We start from the raw sequence: 19,074 nt of genomic DNA, 5'->3' as shown, positions 1-19,074 counted from the left end.
GAATGGCGAGAAGTATAAAGTCGATATACCAAGTCTTTATGACTTACATGTAGCAGCAAGTTTGTCATTTTCGGGCAAACATAACCACTCGTTTAGCATTGAATAGCGAAGCAGTGTCTAAAGTAATTTCTTCTTTTGCGGAAGATACATTAATCGTCAATTCTAACAGAACATCAGAATATATATTAAGCAATCAGTTTCTTAAAGATGACTGTATTACATATTACCGCCATTTCATACACGAGAGAAAATAAACAGCGTTAAATATTCTGCGACTCACTTAAAATATTTCGCGAGAATTAAACATGAATAGTCAACAAACAAAATTTTTAAGCTTAAATGTATTCTGAGCATCGCTTACTGCTGCAGCGACATCGCGAAACTACCGAAAATAGAAGTGAAAATGCAGTGGCCCTCAAAGGGAACATTCTTTTGTGCCCCAATACCATTAGTATTTGAGAATGAAACTCAAGACATACTAAACTTATTGGAAGGTTATCGCCATTTTCTATTAAACGTATAATATGTTTCTAATTATTTTTCTTAATATTATCAATTTCTCGAAATTTTTAACCAGTACGCTATATAATTAAAAGACAGTAAGATTTTTCTTCCTCTCTACCCATAGTTTAAAAGGGTTTCATTGAATTACACAAAATATTTTTTCCTTGCTCAACAACGGAAACCATAGTGCAAGTAAATGCAAGACAGTAGAAACGAATTAATCAGCTAGCACGAATTATCGATTTATCTTGGATTTATATACTTGAGAAAATTTCGAAAGAGTTTCAACAAAATCTGCGTTAAATTTATATAGTTTTCCATTATTTTTTTCGAAACCAAGATGCTGCTGAAGTTCAAGAAGTAAGGCTGTTTGATGAGGCCAATATTTTCATTAGCCACCTCGATTATTTCCCACTGAAAAATTTGGATGATGCAAGAGAGAAAAATGGTGACCGCTTGCATCAAGGTATCAAAGCAACTGTTTTAGGACCAGAGATTGGGCATATCTGGAATAAATTTCTACGTAGATAATTATTCGAGTAAACAGATAATTCAAGAAATTTTATTCGCGAATACATTACTAGCCAATAAAGGGATTAATCCTCTCTGCCAATATAAATAATTATTTGTAACTTAAACAACAAATAACGTACATAGCCTGTGGTTGTGTCCTAAAAAATAAAATCATAATCACCAAATAACCATGGACACTACGTCATTTTTTTCAACTATATTAGCCTTCGTCAGTCTCATTATTTCTATTGTTTGACAGGGAGTGAAATAACATATGAGCCTGTGAAAGCAATTCTCCCTTCACTGTTACTAGATTTCAAATAAAAGTGAGGCCGCAAGATCCATCGATGCAAGTGCTTAGAGATGCCGAAAAATGGCATGTAGTGAGCAAGAGGTAATTGCCACAGTTCATAAAAGTGCTATATCAAATAAGGATTGACCATAACACCGGATATGGGCGTAGTATTATGTTTCAATGACGCTTACAAACATAATGTCTAGAAAGGAAATAGTGAAACGATAAGCTATAGAAATGGAATACGTTATAACCAGCAATAGTAGAAAAAATCTATCAATGGCAGTGGTGAAAAATGTTTGCCACTTAAAGACATACGATGAACGAGCCCAAACACGTAAAAATATGTACTTGCGTAACTGATATATTATTTGTACTTTTTTAATACAGCACACAAAAAGTTGTATACCAGTGCTAAAAAAATAAAGCCGTGCGTAACTTACAGACTACAACGCCAAATATTTGGGATTCGAGCCACCTTAGTCCCATGATTTTTTTGTCACTTATCGCTCCTACATCCTCTAACAAGGAAAAAATTGCAAGTCAAATTGCACCGTGTTTCTGAGCACATTTTAAACTACAGGCCCCTATAACTGGCTCAAAAGTTGGTTGAGACTTAGAGGTCTGGGAATGCAATGGCATACCGCCTCCAATAAACCACTGGACTGTAGTGTTCAAACCAACCTTCCAGTCGAGCGATGCTTTACAGTGTAACAAATGTGACACAAAATTCGCAGTTGCACTACTACGACGAAATTCAAATAGTTGTGCGCCCAATGCGTTTCGGGTAATTTGTGCACGTCTTCAGGCGTTTATGCGTACAGAATACTGTTACTTAAAAATAAATTAACATAGAACTTTTTGTTTGCTGCTCTCTGGTGGAGTGGCTGCTGGGGTATTTGGAGGGAAGTGGCGGTTGGGGAAGTAGTGGTTTGCCGAAAATTGATGTGCAATAATGTCTTCTGCTGGTTTGAAGTTGTGTTCAAGATATCACTGGAGGACAGCTTGTGACCAACCACTGCGTCCATCCTCTTTCGAAATACCACAACAGCCACTCCGGCATAGATCAGTGAACAAAAAGTTCTATGTTGGTTTATAAGATGCAATAGTTTTCCACCCAACAAATGACTACGTAGTTTTGAAGAGCTTTGGGACTGAAAAATCCCCCAGAGTCACTGAGTTTAATTACATAAACGAAAATTGTAGCAGACTGTAACTTCCCATCGAGAAAGTCTCAATGATAATTTGAAGATTTTGTTCCCCCTTGTACAATAAAAAAGACACTATACCCAGCTACTGGAGCACTGTCTCGTCCACGAATTAAAAGCAAGAGAGATCACCGATATTGCTGTACCTGACAAAGGAAGACTTGTAACAAACAGTAGACATAATAGTCAAAGAAATGCCGAAGATTCGGGTGACGCATTTATAATAAAGTTGTCACAAAAAAATTATTTTTCAATTTTTAGTGGGATTTGGGAGCTGAAATTCACATGGAACCACGATCAAGTAATGTGCCAAAAATTAAAGTGCAACTCTTAAATTCTCAATTTTTGCTGAAGAAGATCGTGATTTGAAAATATTAGATCGTTATCCTAAAATAAAGGCGATTTTCAGAAGATCTTACACATCGCCGCTTACGAAGAACTTGTTTGGTTGATATGGCGCATGGGAAAAACCTTCCAATATCACATTAACTTTCAGATGAGAAGTGCGAAAAGAAAGTGAAATGTTCTAAAACAGTGCAACAAAATGTATGTTTATTTTATAAATGGAAAAGAATTGATGAAACCAATGCCTTTGGATTTCAGTTTTATCTATTATTTGTAACTCTTTTTATTCGCAGATAATTAATAAAAGTTTTTATTCACCAAAATTAATTCCGTTCGTAGTAATGTCTCTGTTATTCCAAACAACGATAATAGTTTTTATCTATATTCATTATTCGTCATTCGAATAATTTTAGTCCAACCATGGATGGAAAGCTGTAGCAGATGTTTTAAGGAGAAGAGAGAAAGGAACTACAGACCAACGGACACAAATCCTAAGTAATAAATGGATGTTAAGTTTCAACAAAACCTTTGTCCATACTGCAAAATTAAAGTACTATTAGTTCCAATCATAAGCGTTTGTTAATTTACTACAATTTATTGCAAGAGGTTCGCGTGAATAAGAAAAATGCTATCCCCATCAGCAGCACCCTTATCCGCCCTTTATCCTCATTGACAGGCACTAAAATATTGTAAACCACCTTAAACCGTTTTGAACGCCGGAGTTCTGAGGGTAGGCCTGAATTTTCGTCTGCTGAAGTAGGAATGCAAATTCAAAAACTAAGGTGTAGAAGTCAACCATGACCGCATTTCAATACAGCACACCTTATCACAATATCGATACGTTCTGCCGTAATTACTAAAAATGATTTACTTCATACACTTCCGCAGTATTGGGAAGTCAAATGAAGTTGTGTTGCAAGTTGTCTTACACACCGTTAAATTTTAAGCCACATGGTTTGCTTATGTATTTGCGTTTATTCACAAAAATAAAAAGAATCAATGTGCTACATTCCTCAATGTAGTAATCGTTCCACTACAATACACGTGTGAATATGTTTAAGAGAAACGTTGATGGAGGCACTTATTTTATACCAAACAATATTCTTGCAAACTGACAAAAATCATTATGTTGACACTGTCCTTAAACATTTGACCACAAAGTAGTAAGCAATTACTACGCATATCTGCATGTCATCCATGGATATTCGTCGATATATTTTCGCAGATTTCCGCACACGCACAGACTTCTAGCTGTTACTTTACAAATAGTAACAATGTAACGTTTTCTTTTGTCTCACTTCGTGTAAATTAGGTGCACCACAAATGATGAGACTGAAAAACGATAATGTAATTGAAGAAACGAGCGTACTGTCCACTGTAATTGAGTGATTATGTTCTTCTAATTATTTATTTTTAGGACACAATCACAAGCGCATTGTGAAAATGCTGTAACTAGTTTCAACCAACCACTGGCCATATTGAGACCGTCTGCTAAAAGAGGAGACAATCTGTATATGATATGTAAAATCTGCCACATAACTATCTAATTAAAACGAATGAAATTATTCCTAGAAGCACATGCTGCAAGCGGTGACGACACGTTCGAGTTGCGTTGTCAACAATAGTGAACGTAATAGTAGAGGGACTGAAATCCTTTCTTTGTCCGTTCCTACATGTCTATACTCGCAATAGGAATATCTAGTTCCACAGATTTAATAGTGACACGATGTTTCACACCTCTGAGCGTTTTTATTTTAAAGTACTAGTGCCTTACTTATGAAACCATCTATGCTATTGCAACACGGAGACATCTGGTGGTACAGTGAGGTACTTCTGCAAATGTAGTTTCAGTGTCGCTGTCTCTTACAGCGTTAAAAGAAACAGTCGGAGCGGAGATTGTGCTATGCGACTGTAGGAGAATGTGACGTGTTTTTGTAATTTGTCATAATGAGATGAAGTTACTGTTAACATAAATTTGAGTTTGTAGATCTGCTGTTATGAGTGATTTGCAAATGAAACTGCAACACTACGGACTTTTTATATAAATTTATTTCGTACCTATTTTTCCTTGTTATTTAGGACTACAATTAGTTTTAGGCATTACGAGTTCACGGAAGTTTCGAGGTGTGGAACTCAGTCAAGGAAATACGCGAAATTGCTTTCAAATATATCCCATGAAATGATAAGTGATTGAAAACTTTATACTCCAATTGCTCTAAAGCCAAACACAATTTTAAAACAATTGACTGTTTACTTTTTGCCAATATCGCGATGCATTCGTTACCTCGTATGATGATAAATGTTAATACTCTGAAAGATTTTAAAATTATATTCCAAAGTGTAACCGCATTCTTAATGTTAATGATTGCTTACTTGTATTCTTGTATTTGTTGGTTGCTTTGATGATAAAGGTCAATTCTGATAAAAAAATTCAATTATTTTTTAACTACTGTTGGTACTCAAAAAGTTAAAAAAATTCCAATTTTTTATAAACTGTATGACAGCCGTCCGCAGCTCGAGGTCGTGCGGTAGCGTTCTCGCTTCCCGTACCCGCGTTCCCGGGTTCGATTCCCGGCTGGGTCAGGGATTTTCTCTGCCTCGTGATGACTGGGTGCTGTGTGATGTCCTTAGCTTAGTGAGGTTTAAGTAGTTCTAATTTCTAGGGGACTGATGACCATCGATGTTAAGTCCCATAGTACTCAGAGCCATTTTTTGTATGACAGTCAGCAGTATCCGTGTCAAATATGTATCATCATTTCCAGTTTCAGTTATTAATCGTCATCGTAGTACAAAAGTTCATACATTATTAACGTGTCATGCCATACATTATTTACGTATCATATCACGTCATACTAGTATTAATACAAAAATGTTTAATATCACAAGAACAAACAGGCATCAAAGACGAAGAGATGGTATAGTATGACACGCCCCTTTTACCTCTTAAGTTCTTGCGATTTTGAACAGCATTGACGGGGCTTCGTTAGTAACATTACCATACTGCATGCCATATGATACGTAAATAATATAGCCCTAAATAATATACGAACTTGTACGCTGTGATGATGATTATCAACCTTACAAGGGAACCTCCCCATCGCACCCCCCTCAGATTTAGTTATAAGTTGGCACAGTGGATAGGCCTTGAAAAACTGAACACAGATCAGTCGAGAAAACAGGAAGAAGTTGTGTGGAACTATGAAAAAAATAAGCAAAATATACAAACGCTAACCACGGGACCACGGCGCTCCTGAGCTCACACTCTCCTTGATGTTGCCTATCTTGCGCATGGACTACTCAGTTTGTATATTTTGCTTATTTTTTCATAGTTCCACACAACTTCTTCCTGTTTTCTCGATTGATCTGTGTTCAGTTTTTCAAGGCCTATCACCTATGCCAACTTATAACTAAATCTGAGGGGGGGGGGGGGGGGGTGCGATGGGGAGGTTCCCTTGTTAGTAGGTAGTGATGATAAACGGGGCAGACAGACGCATGTAATGCATTTCATAAATTACTTAACAACTGCTGACAGTTGCCTTCAAAAAAATGTTTCATTCTTAAGAACTTTAGAAATTTAAAACAATTTTTAATCGTCGTCATATGTAAAATGGGGTGTGGGGTGGGGAGTGTGATACTGCCGTAAAAAAAAGTTGAAGTGGAGTGGTGAATTAAATAAAAGAAAGAAGTGTGTATGTTAACTTGTAATCTTAAGTGTACGGACAGTGACCAGTCCGTGTGCAAAGGGAATGGTGAAGAATTAGGACAACGGTTTGCACGTTCTCGAAAGCGCTGTGCACGTGCGGAGGTGTGTAGCTGCAGCTGTACGCAATGAAATGGGCGGCCAGCGCAGCGCCCGCCACGCCGCGGAACAAAGCGTTCGCTCGCCACAGCCGACGCCAGAGTTCACGGCCGGACCGCCGCGCAACCGCGTGCCTCTCTGGCTGCGTTTATTTTCTGCCGGCGGCCGGCGCGCGCACCGACCCACGTTCCTGTGCCACCAATACGAATTATCTGCTGCAGTATCACACAATGCGCGCACTTCCCGTCTTCCTGTTTTCACCCCTGTCATCTAAAGCGGTATGCGTCGCTGGCTCCTGACGCGGACGTCCTGGGTTCGATATCGCATTTCTTTGTCCTTTCCTGGAAAAGGGGAGCACTAAACCTACAGACGTACCAGCTTGCTTTCTTCATGACGTTATCAATATCGAGTGCGTAAACAACTCGTCGAAATCTAGCAGTTTTGAAATATGCACCAAAGCAGATGGCTCGTTCGTGAAGTTCCATTCTGCGGATCCGTACGCAGAGTTGCAGAGTAGTTCGGAGTCCACCTTAATTAGATTGTACGTTCCTCAACAACTGTCTGGGTCTGCCACTTCAAAAGTCGGAACAAGGAAACTGATAACTACCTACCACTGGATCACGTCTTGTAAATGACTGTAGCGTCTAAGCAGACTTTCGGGTTCACGACAGCTTTACCTTTAAAAAGAAATACCGTCATTCAGATGACAGCTCCTTTGTTGTCTTCGTTGACCATCACCCGCACTATGACCTTTCAACCAACCGCTCGTTTTTCGCGAGGGGCTTTCTGGCCAAAATCGACTACTCACACTGCGGGAACCTTTTGTGTCTTCATGTAAATCAGCAGCCAACAAAGGCGCGAGTGTATCTACAAGTCGGTGATCTATAGAAATAGATTGTGCCGAGAGTGGCGTTCTAAATTTCAGGGTATACTACGCAGGCGCAGCAACAAGCGACTTTGGCGGCGCCTGCTAAAATCGAAAGTTAATCTATACGGGACAGGTTCACTCTACTATCGAAATGGATTTCGTACTTTGTGTCTCCTTCATCCTTATGGGTTGTTTGCTTTGTTTTCGTGACACTTTGAAAACTTACACGAAGTCCTGACATTTTTTCCTACCACTGTTCTCTTACAAGATAAGACGAAATATCTGGAACCAAAAAGGTATTCAAATATTCCAGAGAAAATGCTCACACTGTGCACAAATAAGAAATTAAATATATACAGTGTTATTGTGAAAATTTTTTCAACCGTGACAATGTCGGAGTTATATGGCGAGAAAAATAATTTTCGATGTTATATGGCTCTTACGTCTCCAGGTGTCAGACACTCAGATGGATATCAAACGTTGTGTGTCGATAATTAAAAATAACACCGGAAATTCCCGCCCGGTTAGCCGTTCGGTCTAACGCACGGCTTTCCGGACTGGGAAGGAGCGCCTATTCCCTGGTACGAATCCGCCCGGCGGACTTGTGTCGAGGTCCGGTGAGCCGGCCAGTCAGTGGATGATTTTTAGGCGGTTTCCCATCTGCCTCGGCGAATGTGGGCTGGTTCCCCTCATTCCGCCTCAGCTACACTATGTAGGCGATTGCTGCGGTAACCAGTACGCGTACACCTCCGTTACTCTACCACGCAAACATAGGAGTTACACTCTGGTGGGGAACGTTCCCGGGAGAGGGGGGGGGGGGGGGGGGGTCGGGGTCAACTGGGGACCGAACCGCACAATAACCCTGAAAGAGTCTCCTTCACGGTATTGAATATTCACCTGGGCGACGGTCAACGCAAGGTGGAGCTCGAAGCCTTTAGGTGCCATGAGACGATTATGATTATTCATAGAGACAACATGAGTAATATAGGAATGAATTATATTAATACTGTAATTATTTTTATTTTGGCCACGATACAATTTATATGTATGTTTTGCACTATTAAAAGTTTTCTAATATGTGGTATTATATTGTAATCTGTGGTGACAAATAAACGAACCTGACAGAAAAAGATTGGTAGAGCATCAAAATGGTTCAAATGGCTCTGAGCACTATGGGACTCAACTGCTGAGGTCATTAGTCCCCTAGAACTTAGAACTAGTTAAACCTAACTAACCTAAGGACACGACACACATCCATGCCCGAGGCAGGATTCGAACCTGCGACCGTAGCGGTCTCGCGGTTCCAAACTGCAGCGCCAGAACCGCGCGGCCACTTCGGCCGGCAGGTAGAGCATCAGATTGTCGTAGTAAAGGTCCCGAGTTCGAAACCTAACGAAGGTGATTACTTTTTAACAATTTACGCGTGAAATTGTTGTTGTGTGAGAGAACGTTTCTCTGACATGTAAAAGAACGTGTCAGAGTTTGTAGCAATGTTCTCATGCCAGTCTACTTTCGCTTCGTTAGCTAAAAGTAGCAAATCTATAGACTGCATTTGTATAGATAGGTGTAGTGTTACCTATAGAAATGTACACCGTAGGTTTGCTATTTTCAGTTAAAAAAGCGAAAGCAGACTGTCATAAGAACATTACTAAAAACTCCGAAACGTCCTTTTACAAATCAGAAAAATGTTCTCCCATTTAACAATTTCACGCGTAAACTGTTAAAAAAATAAAAATCTCCATCACTGGGTTTCGAACTAGTTCTACTGGCCGACAGCACACAGCACGAACTAAATCGGTGTTTTGGTTGATTCTCTAACGACACACAACGTTTGGTTGCGATCTGAGTGACATGTGGAGGCTTGGGAGTTAGCAAGATAGAAAAGATAAAGCAAAAAGAGCTACTTAATGAGTTCTGGATACTGCTTGATGTATTTGCACTTTGCAAATTTATATTTTCTCTAGTAAATAAATATGTAACTGTATGTTCTGAAATGTTGGGATGACACTCTTACTATCATTTCTGTTCTCAGGAGTGTAAAGAATTTACCGCCCGACCGTTGACAGGAACTTCCATCATGAATTCTTCTGTGACAATGATCAACTCTATTATCTTTGCTTGTTCCAGTATTTGACCACTATATTTATATTTTTTTCGTATTCCCTCATAACTTCACTTGGCAAACTGCACAGCAGACAGCTCTCACAACACTCTGGCGTGTTAACGAAAATGACCACTCGAAACAGACGACACTCAGCGAGGGAATAAAACGCCAGGGGCGCTGCACTTGTCTCGAGTAGTCAGTTGAGACAAGAAAGACTATCGTGTAAAAGGGGCTTAACCTAGACCTCGAGCTACACCACATATCAATGCCGCCACAAATTAACATAAAAAATAATACAGAAGCAAAATGAATATTGTCAGTATTACGACCTATTTCTGTTTGCGCACATCATCACATAATCGGTCAAAGCCGGTATCAATAGCTTCAACGCACACGCACAAACACACTGAAACGGCGGCGTATTATTTTCGTGGACAGAAAGTAACGGCACGCGACGCTGCCGTGTTCAGACCATGTGGGTGCTGGCCAATGATATACTGCCAACAATTCTTCTCACGGCGCAATTTGAGGGGGTAGTGTTCCATTGAGTGGAACAAATTTTATCAATAAACAGTGACGGTTTCCCACAAGAACCAACATTATCACTCTTAACTTCTTCGAACTGGGATGTCTCCTAAAATTAACTGAAGAAATAGAGGTACCATCCACTTCCAATACATATATATGTGAAAACACGATATGGGTTTTCACCCGCCTGTAACTGGAATAATACAATTACATCTTCATCATCAATAAATTAACGTCGAATGCATGCAGTGGTACAAGTGGTCTGTGTAAAATAACCCCATCAGCTACAGTACGAAGTTCTGACTATACATTCGATAAAAGTGGTTGACAAAGAAATTGTTATTTTACACGTGGTTGCTGTTGCGTTCAAGATGCAGTCCGCGAAAACTTAATAAAGCTGAAGTCATAACAGTAAGACATCAGCTTAACATAAGCGAAAATCCGAAACGCATCTTAGCATAAATAAAGCAGCTGGTTGCTGTATTTTTCAAGCAATTTAATTGAGTCACACACTTCAGCCATCAGTATTATGTATAAACTAAGGATGTCGCCTGTTTTGCGGAATGTTTCTCTGTACATTCGTTCGGCTTGCCGGTCGCCGTACACCGTTCGTCCAACAAGTTCCGAGATTGATTTTATTCATGGTGACGTCACGCAATAACTACGGTGGCAGCTTAAACTAAGGAATGTAAAAGGAGATATTCATTCGATCAGTCAGTTGTGAGCAGGCAGTGTTGAGTAGTTGACGTGCGATTGTAGTGTGTTAACGTTATTGTTCACAAATCGCAATGCAGCAACATCTCTAAATCAAGAGTTTAAGACATTCTCCACGATGTTTTGAAGAAGAGAGATGTGTGTGCGAAGTTTGATTGCTGATAAAAAAAAAATGAGTGGAAGGCTTAAAAAATCATGACGAGTGACGAAACTTGATGTTATCAAATGTGAACCTATCATAAAACAACAAAGTGCCGAAATTCACTTGAAGGGTCAACGTTTTGGCGACAGAACCGGAATTCAAGACGAGTCGAGGAAATGCGAGGGGACTACTTTTCTGACATTTTCACACGGTTATAAGAACGTTCTGTGCATTGCATTCAAGCTGGTGACAGACTGTACGACACCTGAAGTACTAAAACTACTATTTTAACTCTTCTCTATTTTTCTATTAATCGAGCCTCGAATTTTTTGTATTGACGCTGTTACAATGCAGCGAATAATGAAAAAAAACATCTATTTCACAGAAGCGTGCAGTAAGAATATGTAAAGTTAGTAACATCTTTCAGAAATCTCGCTAGTGCCATTCGTGATTAATAACAAGAGTGAATTTAGCGTGGGCTGCGAAATTCGCTGTCATAATGCCAGGCGAGGAAACAATTTATATATGCGCTACGCATCCCTGTCAAGGATTATAAAAATGAGATTTATATTCTAATTATTATCATGTCTGGAGACACGAGACATGAGATTCCACGGTTCTGAGACAATATGAATTGACTCCCAGTCTATTGCACGTGATGCAGGTTTTTCGTAACCACCTTTTGGCACATGTTCGAATATCGTTTCCTGCTTCCATCTTTACAGCTACAAACTGGTGGAACAATTATCGACATACGTTAACCGAGAAGAAAGGAGCCCTAAAAATTACTACTTTCCTCCTTTCAAGAAACTATTTCAATTCTAGTTCCGTTGAAAAAATATGCTCCAGTGTATACTAGATGAAGCTGTGCCTATTTATGGGAATACTAAATGAATTTCTTCTTTAATCACAGAACTCAAGAAGTTCTAGTTTAAAACTATACTTATTGGCCAAAGATAATAAAGGATGACGTTCGCCCTTGTGACAACTGGAATCAACGAGGCACTACAACGATGTTCTCGAAATAGACATTAACATGCAATTGGTTCATCACAAAAAACTTATTATATTTATGAAACAAAGTAGACCTATATTTAATTCTCTACGACAAATATAAAAACACGCACCATATCAATGTACATCAACAAGAATGAGCGACTACAGTAGAATGTTTCAAATTTTTGGAATATCTTCAAAATATATAACATATTAGCTAATCGAATACGTCATAAAGAGTACATCTCCATTTGAGAACAACACTAACGCTCATAGCTACAATACCGGAAGAAAAAATTACCTTCGTTATTCGTTTCAAAAGCTGTCGTGGACTCATAAATCAAATCAAGATATCGCCACAAAGCCATTTCATTACTAGCCCGGTAACAGAGAATGTACAACAAGCAGCAAAGCCAATTTTAGATTCAACCTGAAATCATTTATTTCTGGACAACTCCTTTTATTCCAAAGACGAATATATTACGAAACACTGGTAACAAGTAGAGTGCAATAGAAAACCACGTTTAATTTGCTGCTGAACTTGTATCTCATTTTTAACATGAGTAATTATGAATACTGATTTGTTTATTTCTATTTGATGTAAGCCACGTGCTATTTAGTGGGCCTACGCTACAAGCAGTGAGTTTCGGCCGTAAAAACAATAACGTGTACATAGCCTGCAAACTAATTCGTTCCACATCAATTCGAAAGGTATCGTAGAACGATCTACGGCACATTCAGCTAAATCAACTTAAAACTAATGGTGAGCTAGCAAACGGACAAATCATTTACGATGAATTCATGCGATCGTTAGCAACAATTCAACGGACCGAGATAATGGACATCATGTGTGCTGCCTGTGCTAGTAGAACCAATAAAACGTCAGAGGCATGTCGACAGAACGAAAAGTAAATGAAGTACTCTCGCAGCGGAGTCAGATACCAAACCAGACTCGCTCAAGCGTTTAGCTGTCCAAGCTGGAACGTCGTGCTTCAAGCGCGACTGTGAGAGAAGGTATCAACAACTGAATCATTCTTTCACACGGGCTGCCATAACCGCGGCATGTAAATATCAGTCCTGCGTTTTACTGAGGCGAAATCGTCTTTACCACTCATACTAACGGTTTAACGCGGAGAACGTGGTACTCATCTGAACGTTCATAGTAAAATCGGACACTATCTAAAAGCAAAGTAATGCGACAGAAAAAGGAAACAGAGGGGAGAGCATGGAAGGGGCGGGTAATAAAGTAACTTGATAGGACAGAACACTGCTGTAATTTGTGGATTACAAAAACAGAGTAACATAACAAAACCGACGTCTCGCAAATAAACTTGTGCTGGCGCAGAAACTCTAAGGTCTTACGTTGAAGAATATTTCTTTGAAAATTACTGAAACGTCCAGGCATATATAATAGTGGTCCTACATATTTATATATTGCAGATCATTGCGTTTAAAGCAAAGGCGCCACGTAAACAAAACGAATTTAATTCCCACGTAAAATTTTATCGCAACTGCACATTCCTACCACCCACGGTCGCTGAATACGCCTATGATCTCACTGCTCCCTGCACTCAAAAACGAAGCCAAGTTCTACACACGCACAAGAAGAAGAAGACTGGGACACTGCCAGCTACTGTTCCAGCCGTGCATTCAGTCTAACAATGCTCTCTCTACTCTAGCTGTACCTCCATCTCTCTCTCTCTTTCACACACACACACACACACACACACACACACACACACACCACATTCGTCATCTGCCTTGAGCTATGTGCTTAAATTTCTCGCACACACAGTAATAACTTAACCTTAAAACATGGCTTAGGTTCACAGCGAGAGTCAATTTTGGTACAACACTACAGCAGTAACACTGGTTGCTGTGAGATCAGTGAATGTAAGCGCGGTCGGGCCTGACTAGCACTTTGATGGGTCACCGTCCGAGTCCGCCAAGTGCTGTTGGCAAACAAAGTGCACTCAGTCCTCGTGATACCAATTAAGGGCCTTCATGACCTTTTCGGACGGTGTGTTGTTTGTTTACAGATATAATAAAATCGCAAAACTACATGGTATCTCGTAAATTACTTAGAAAACTACGGCGTGCCATAAGAATCGCCATACCAGCCCTATGAGAAGCTTATTATTCTACTTTCGTTTGTCTATACAATCACAGTGATGCGCGCACCTGCAGGAAACTACGGAATTATTCCTCCCTCCCCTAAGAGAGTAACAAGAAACGGGAGATACAACTTTCACGAACAAGTTTTCCATAAACCTGATAAGCGTCCACATTTTTTTTTCTTTCTTTTTCCCCCCTTTGAAATAGAGATAACTCAGTGTTTAATTTGCCGGAGTGAAACTTGCATTAGTGGATGCCAAAAATGTCCTTGCAAAGTATGTACAACATTGAATGTACCGAGCTAAATTTATGAACTTCCTTATCGGTCACTACAGGAACGGTTAATTTTATAAAAATTATACTTCTTTTGCCAGTACTACATTGAAATTTGTGCACCGGTAATAACCAGAACCAACAATTGCTACTAATGTGTCACACTATGGCTGATTGTATGGTAATAAACGAAAAGCATAAATAAATAAATAAGGGTCGTTTCGTGGGTAATCGGGAGTAGGGTAATAGACGAAGGTAAATAAATAAGAATGTCCTGAGAGGGTTTACTATCCCCATCCTTGGAACTTAACGCTATAGTATACACGTGAAATTTGTTTGTTACAGAATTCTAGATCCGGAGAGTGCCTAACTGCGTGCTACAAGTTAAGTGCTTTCTAGGTAAGTCAGATGGTAGGTTAAAGCTGTCAAAAAATACAATTCTCTAGTTATTAACGTAATGAGGTAATGGTAAAATACGCTGTAGCGGGCAAGATTCCTTAAGGTAATGAAAGAACAACTCTCGGTCGTTTTCATTATTCTAATTGCAATGCACAATCTGACAAGTTCCTCACGCTGCGATTCAACCTCTCAGCTACGAATGAGGAACTGTTCACTTGACGTGAAGCGTAACACAGCACGGGAAGGAAGGGAGTGGAAACCTAAACGCAGTCGCGTGAACAATGGATCCGTCCCTGCCTTTGGCTTCACAGAGCGATTGCAGGGCCAGGCCGGAAAACCACGACCTCGCTTTCGGACAAAAGGCTGCTCGGTATAGCCGTAGGTAGCTAGCCAGCTACCTGCTGATTTATCAGTTCGCAACCCTCGCACAAAAAGTAGACGCTTCTGAAGCACACGATACTCCCTTTTGAAACGGAAGTAGGGACCGTTGCTGTACATTCTTTTCAAGCAGTAAAACAATAAGGGGATTCCAAACCTCCTTATGCATAATTAATCTGTTAATCGTATATTACATAACAAGCAGCGTGCTGTTTATTGTGAGAGAAAATGCGCTATCGTACCAACGGCGACGTCAGTCACTTCAAACCACTCAAAACATTCATAGTCTGCAAGACCTGTTGTATTCGAACGATTGTGCATGCCCGTATGGCATATAATTTGAATTTACCCAAGTAAAAAGAACTTGTGTTCAAATTTTATGAATTCGAACAACCTAACCTCTCATCTCAATCTGACAACTATACAAAAAAAACTAAACACAAACGCCCGTTCGACATACAATAAGGGCGAAGTGAGGTATTTGTCCAGAACCTGTAACAGGAAGTTGTTCAACACTCTTGATAGTTTTGGGGCAAAAGTGCAACATATTTTAGTGGAAATACTTTCTAAGATGTCTGTCTGTCAACTATTTCGCGTCTTCATAGTCGTCGTCACAAGTCTATGCATGTTCTTCGTATAGTCGACTGATAACACTACAGTGGATTTGAAAGAGAGAAAAAAAATGCGCCTCAACTACATTTTTAATGTCTGTTTCTGATCGTTTTCTAGAAGACGTTTTTTAGACGACAACTAAAGCACCCGAAAAGTAACATTCTCCATACGTCAAATTAAAAATAAGTTGTGTCAGATCTATTCTGGAGATATATAAAAAAGGGTTCACTTCCTTGTATTTTTACATTCACGGCAAGTGTCTTCTTTTTTCATTTCGTCAGTACTCTAAAGCAAGCAGAAGGATGGGTTGCTCTGTAACGTAACAGCGAGTGAAAGATACGAATGCAAAGAATTCGTATCCGCACAGTGAACACCTGAGTTTTACTTCTAAGGAAAATGTCACCTCTTATCACGTCAAGCAAAAGATGTATATCGCAGCGTTCAGAATCAATTTGTTTGATATGCAGGAGATGTTAAACAGAGCAGAAATAAATTTCAAATATATAAATGTACTTTTTGGTAGTATCTTTCTTTCTGTGACTCATCCACGCCAACACACATATGAGAAATCTACAATTTCACTAACACTTACAAGAAAGTGTAAAGTTACATTAATACTACAGTCCCGATTTGCAGGTGATAATTACTGTTCTGAATGTCAGTGTTGGACACCGAAGTAGCATGTTTCGTATTCGTTACCATTTTATTAATTGCTGTAACTCAAGTTTTGGTACTCAGCCGTTCTCTGAAAATTCAGAATAAAAATATCCATGTTTGTTACCATGTTCAGCAAAAGATGAATAGCGTTCTGTATTTATTTGTTCGATACGCTACAAGTTGTTAAATAGAGCAGAAATAAACTTCAAATACAGAAATGTTTTTTTAGTGCTATCTTTTATGACAGAAGATTGTAGCTCTCTTTACACGCGAATTTCACTAACAGTTGGGGAAACGTGTAAGCTTCCGATATTATTACAATCCCGATTTGTTATGATAATTACTGTATTGAATGTCAAGGTTGGACTTCGAAACAGCATGCTTCGTATAAGTTTCTGTTTTATGTATTTACCATAATTCGTATTGTGGTACCAAGACATTCTCTGAAAATTAAGGATAAAAATATGCATTTTTTAGATTTTTGTAAAAAAAAGTTGTAGCGTAAACAATTCGATCGCAAGTAATCGAAGATAGAAATTAACATGATCAATGTAGATTTCTCAATGCAAATATATGCTACAGAACTTTCCATTTATGCAGTACATAACAAATTGAATAATTTGCATAAAGCTTCTTGTGACTTATTTAACTACCAAACTTTCATTCCGAGTGCTTGAAGTTTTCAGTATCTTTCAAGTCGTTTGTTCTTTCATCGTGGCTGTCATTGAACAGTATTCACACAAAATCAAAATGCGACTCTCAAAGCTTCCAGTCACGCTTCAACAAGAAGATTTAGAACGGCTTCTTAAGCGATGATGCTTCGATCGTTTCGTTGGATGAACAGTTCGGTCGTATCCTCAAAAATGATTTCTCTATTCCCCGAAGTAGTTCTATACAAACACTGCGCTCTGTTTACAAACAAAGCTAGTTGTCTGTAAGTCTCTTGTTTACTTCCTCCTTCCTCTGCAAACTTTATTTCCGCAACAAATATGAAAAAAATCATCAGAAAGGTTGTCTATAATTGTTCTCCTTTAACACCTTGGTTGACAGTTTGCTACGTCACACTGAACTGGAATCTCCGGCTTGAAGTTTACGCCGTTCCCACAGGAATGTCGCCTGAAACTAAAGTAACATTTCAGTGTCTCAATAGCAAATCTGTTAAGAGTTGGAGTGCGTATTACATTGCGCTTCACGCTGCACGAACACGTCGGTTATATAAGTAAGCGCACCTTACACGTAAAAGCATATTTACCTAACCGGAACCGGAGAAATGAATAAAACATTTCACTCACGACCAAGAAATGACATTCTGAATTATTAATGGGTGTTTTAAAAACGGGTGCGGACTAAGTGAGTCCTCAGTTTGAAGTGGTCGCCGGGAACAGTATCACACACAATGCTCTGGCATGAAACACGAGCACATTATCGGAACCTTGACTGTGCACACAGACGATTAAGCCAAGCGATTGTGCTTGGGCTCTGATACGGGCGGGTGAGCACTATAAAACGTGCATCCAGGTACTCGATAAGGTATCCATTGCTTCCCTAGCTCCCCCCCCCCCTCCCCCTTAACCAAGCGGGCGCTTAGTCTCGCGGAGTGACCCAGTTGCGCTTGAAGCATGTGTCGCTAACCGGCTTGACCTAAATAGTCCCCTCCCGGGAAGAGAGAAGACAGACTGCAAACTTCAGCAGCGTACGTACCACGTTGTGTTCGAAGCAGCGCCATTGTCATCGTGCATTCCGAAGAGTCGTTCCAAAGACGATATCCTGGTGGCAGGTCTCCCAGACGCACTTCACTTCGAAACACTCTATTTTAACTTAACACTAAAAGTATCACTACGAGCTTTAACTACCACTTCTAAACATCCTCACGCGAGGCATCTCACTTCATTACGCATTAATTCCGCTGAGGAACACACGAACACAAACACTGCAGCCAAAACGCCGCACGCAATCCATCCCCACAAAGAATCCGCTGCTAATTGCGCACGAACAGCTGGCGTCGGTCAAGGAACGTCGACTTCAAAGATGGCACACGCGGCGCGCGCACGCGCAGTGCGTCGAACAGGTGTCGCAACGCTCCCTACCCACTGTCACTCGGCGCGTCATCGTCCGCTCCGTTTTCCTCGCCGGGTCGTCGCCGACGCGTTCGGATTCGGCGAAGAGGCGCCGGATACACATCCACTGCTACTGCTGGCCGCCAACGCTCCGAAAGAATGCGGCGGTGCCGTTACGCAGGTTAGCGGGCCTCCGCTAACTGCGAACTGCTGCGCTTAATGACGGGCGTCGACTTTGCGCGTTCCCCGCCAAGTGTAGCATCGGCAGAGGCGCTGCGACGTCACGGCGCGGGACGATTCTCACGGGAATATCCACTAGTCACTAAAGCTGCCAGAACTGAATCGGTAGGTTTCACAACTGCGTGGACACTGCAGCGACGTGACGGCGTAGCACTATCGACGCCTGTCGGCACACATTGCCCGCAGTCGACGAACAGAAAGCGGGTCCTCGAAACACTACAGACAGTACTGGTTTGTCTTTCTTTCCTTTTTTTCACAGCCTATGGAGCTCGTTGAACGTCATTCCGTTGCGACCACGTCACAAAGAAGCGCAGAAGTTGAGTCGCG

General features: G+C 40.3%; 1 protein-coding gene across 1 annotated transcript in view; it reads right to left on the bottom strand.

The window, feature by feature from the left end:
- Nucleotides 1-18,708, bottom strand: part of LOC126455923 (uncharacterized) — a 151,913-nt gene extending 133,205 nt beyond the window's left edge. Inside the window, exon 1 of the mRNA XM_050091681.1 lies at nt 18,152-18,708. Coding sequence (XP_049947638.1) covers nt 18,152-18,182 — 31 coding nt within the window. The 5' untranslated portion in view covers nt 18,183-18,708. The remainder of the gene's footprint in view (nt 1-18,151) is intronic.
- Nucleotides 18,709-19,074: the final 366 nt, after the last annotated feature.

The sequence above is a fragment of the Schistocerca serialis genome, chromosome 2 (genome assembly GCF_023864345.2).
Source record: "Schistocerca serialis cubense isolate TAMUIC-IGC-003099 chromosome 2, iqSchSeri2.2, whole genome shotgun sequence".
Taxonomy (NCBI): domain Eukaryota; kingdom Metazoa; phylum Arthropoda; class Insecta; order Orthoptera; family Acrididae; genus Schistocerca; species Schistocerca serialis.
Note: the sequence above shows the minus strand (reverse complement) of the source record. Positions and strands in the feature narration are given on the sequence as shown.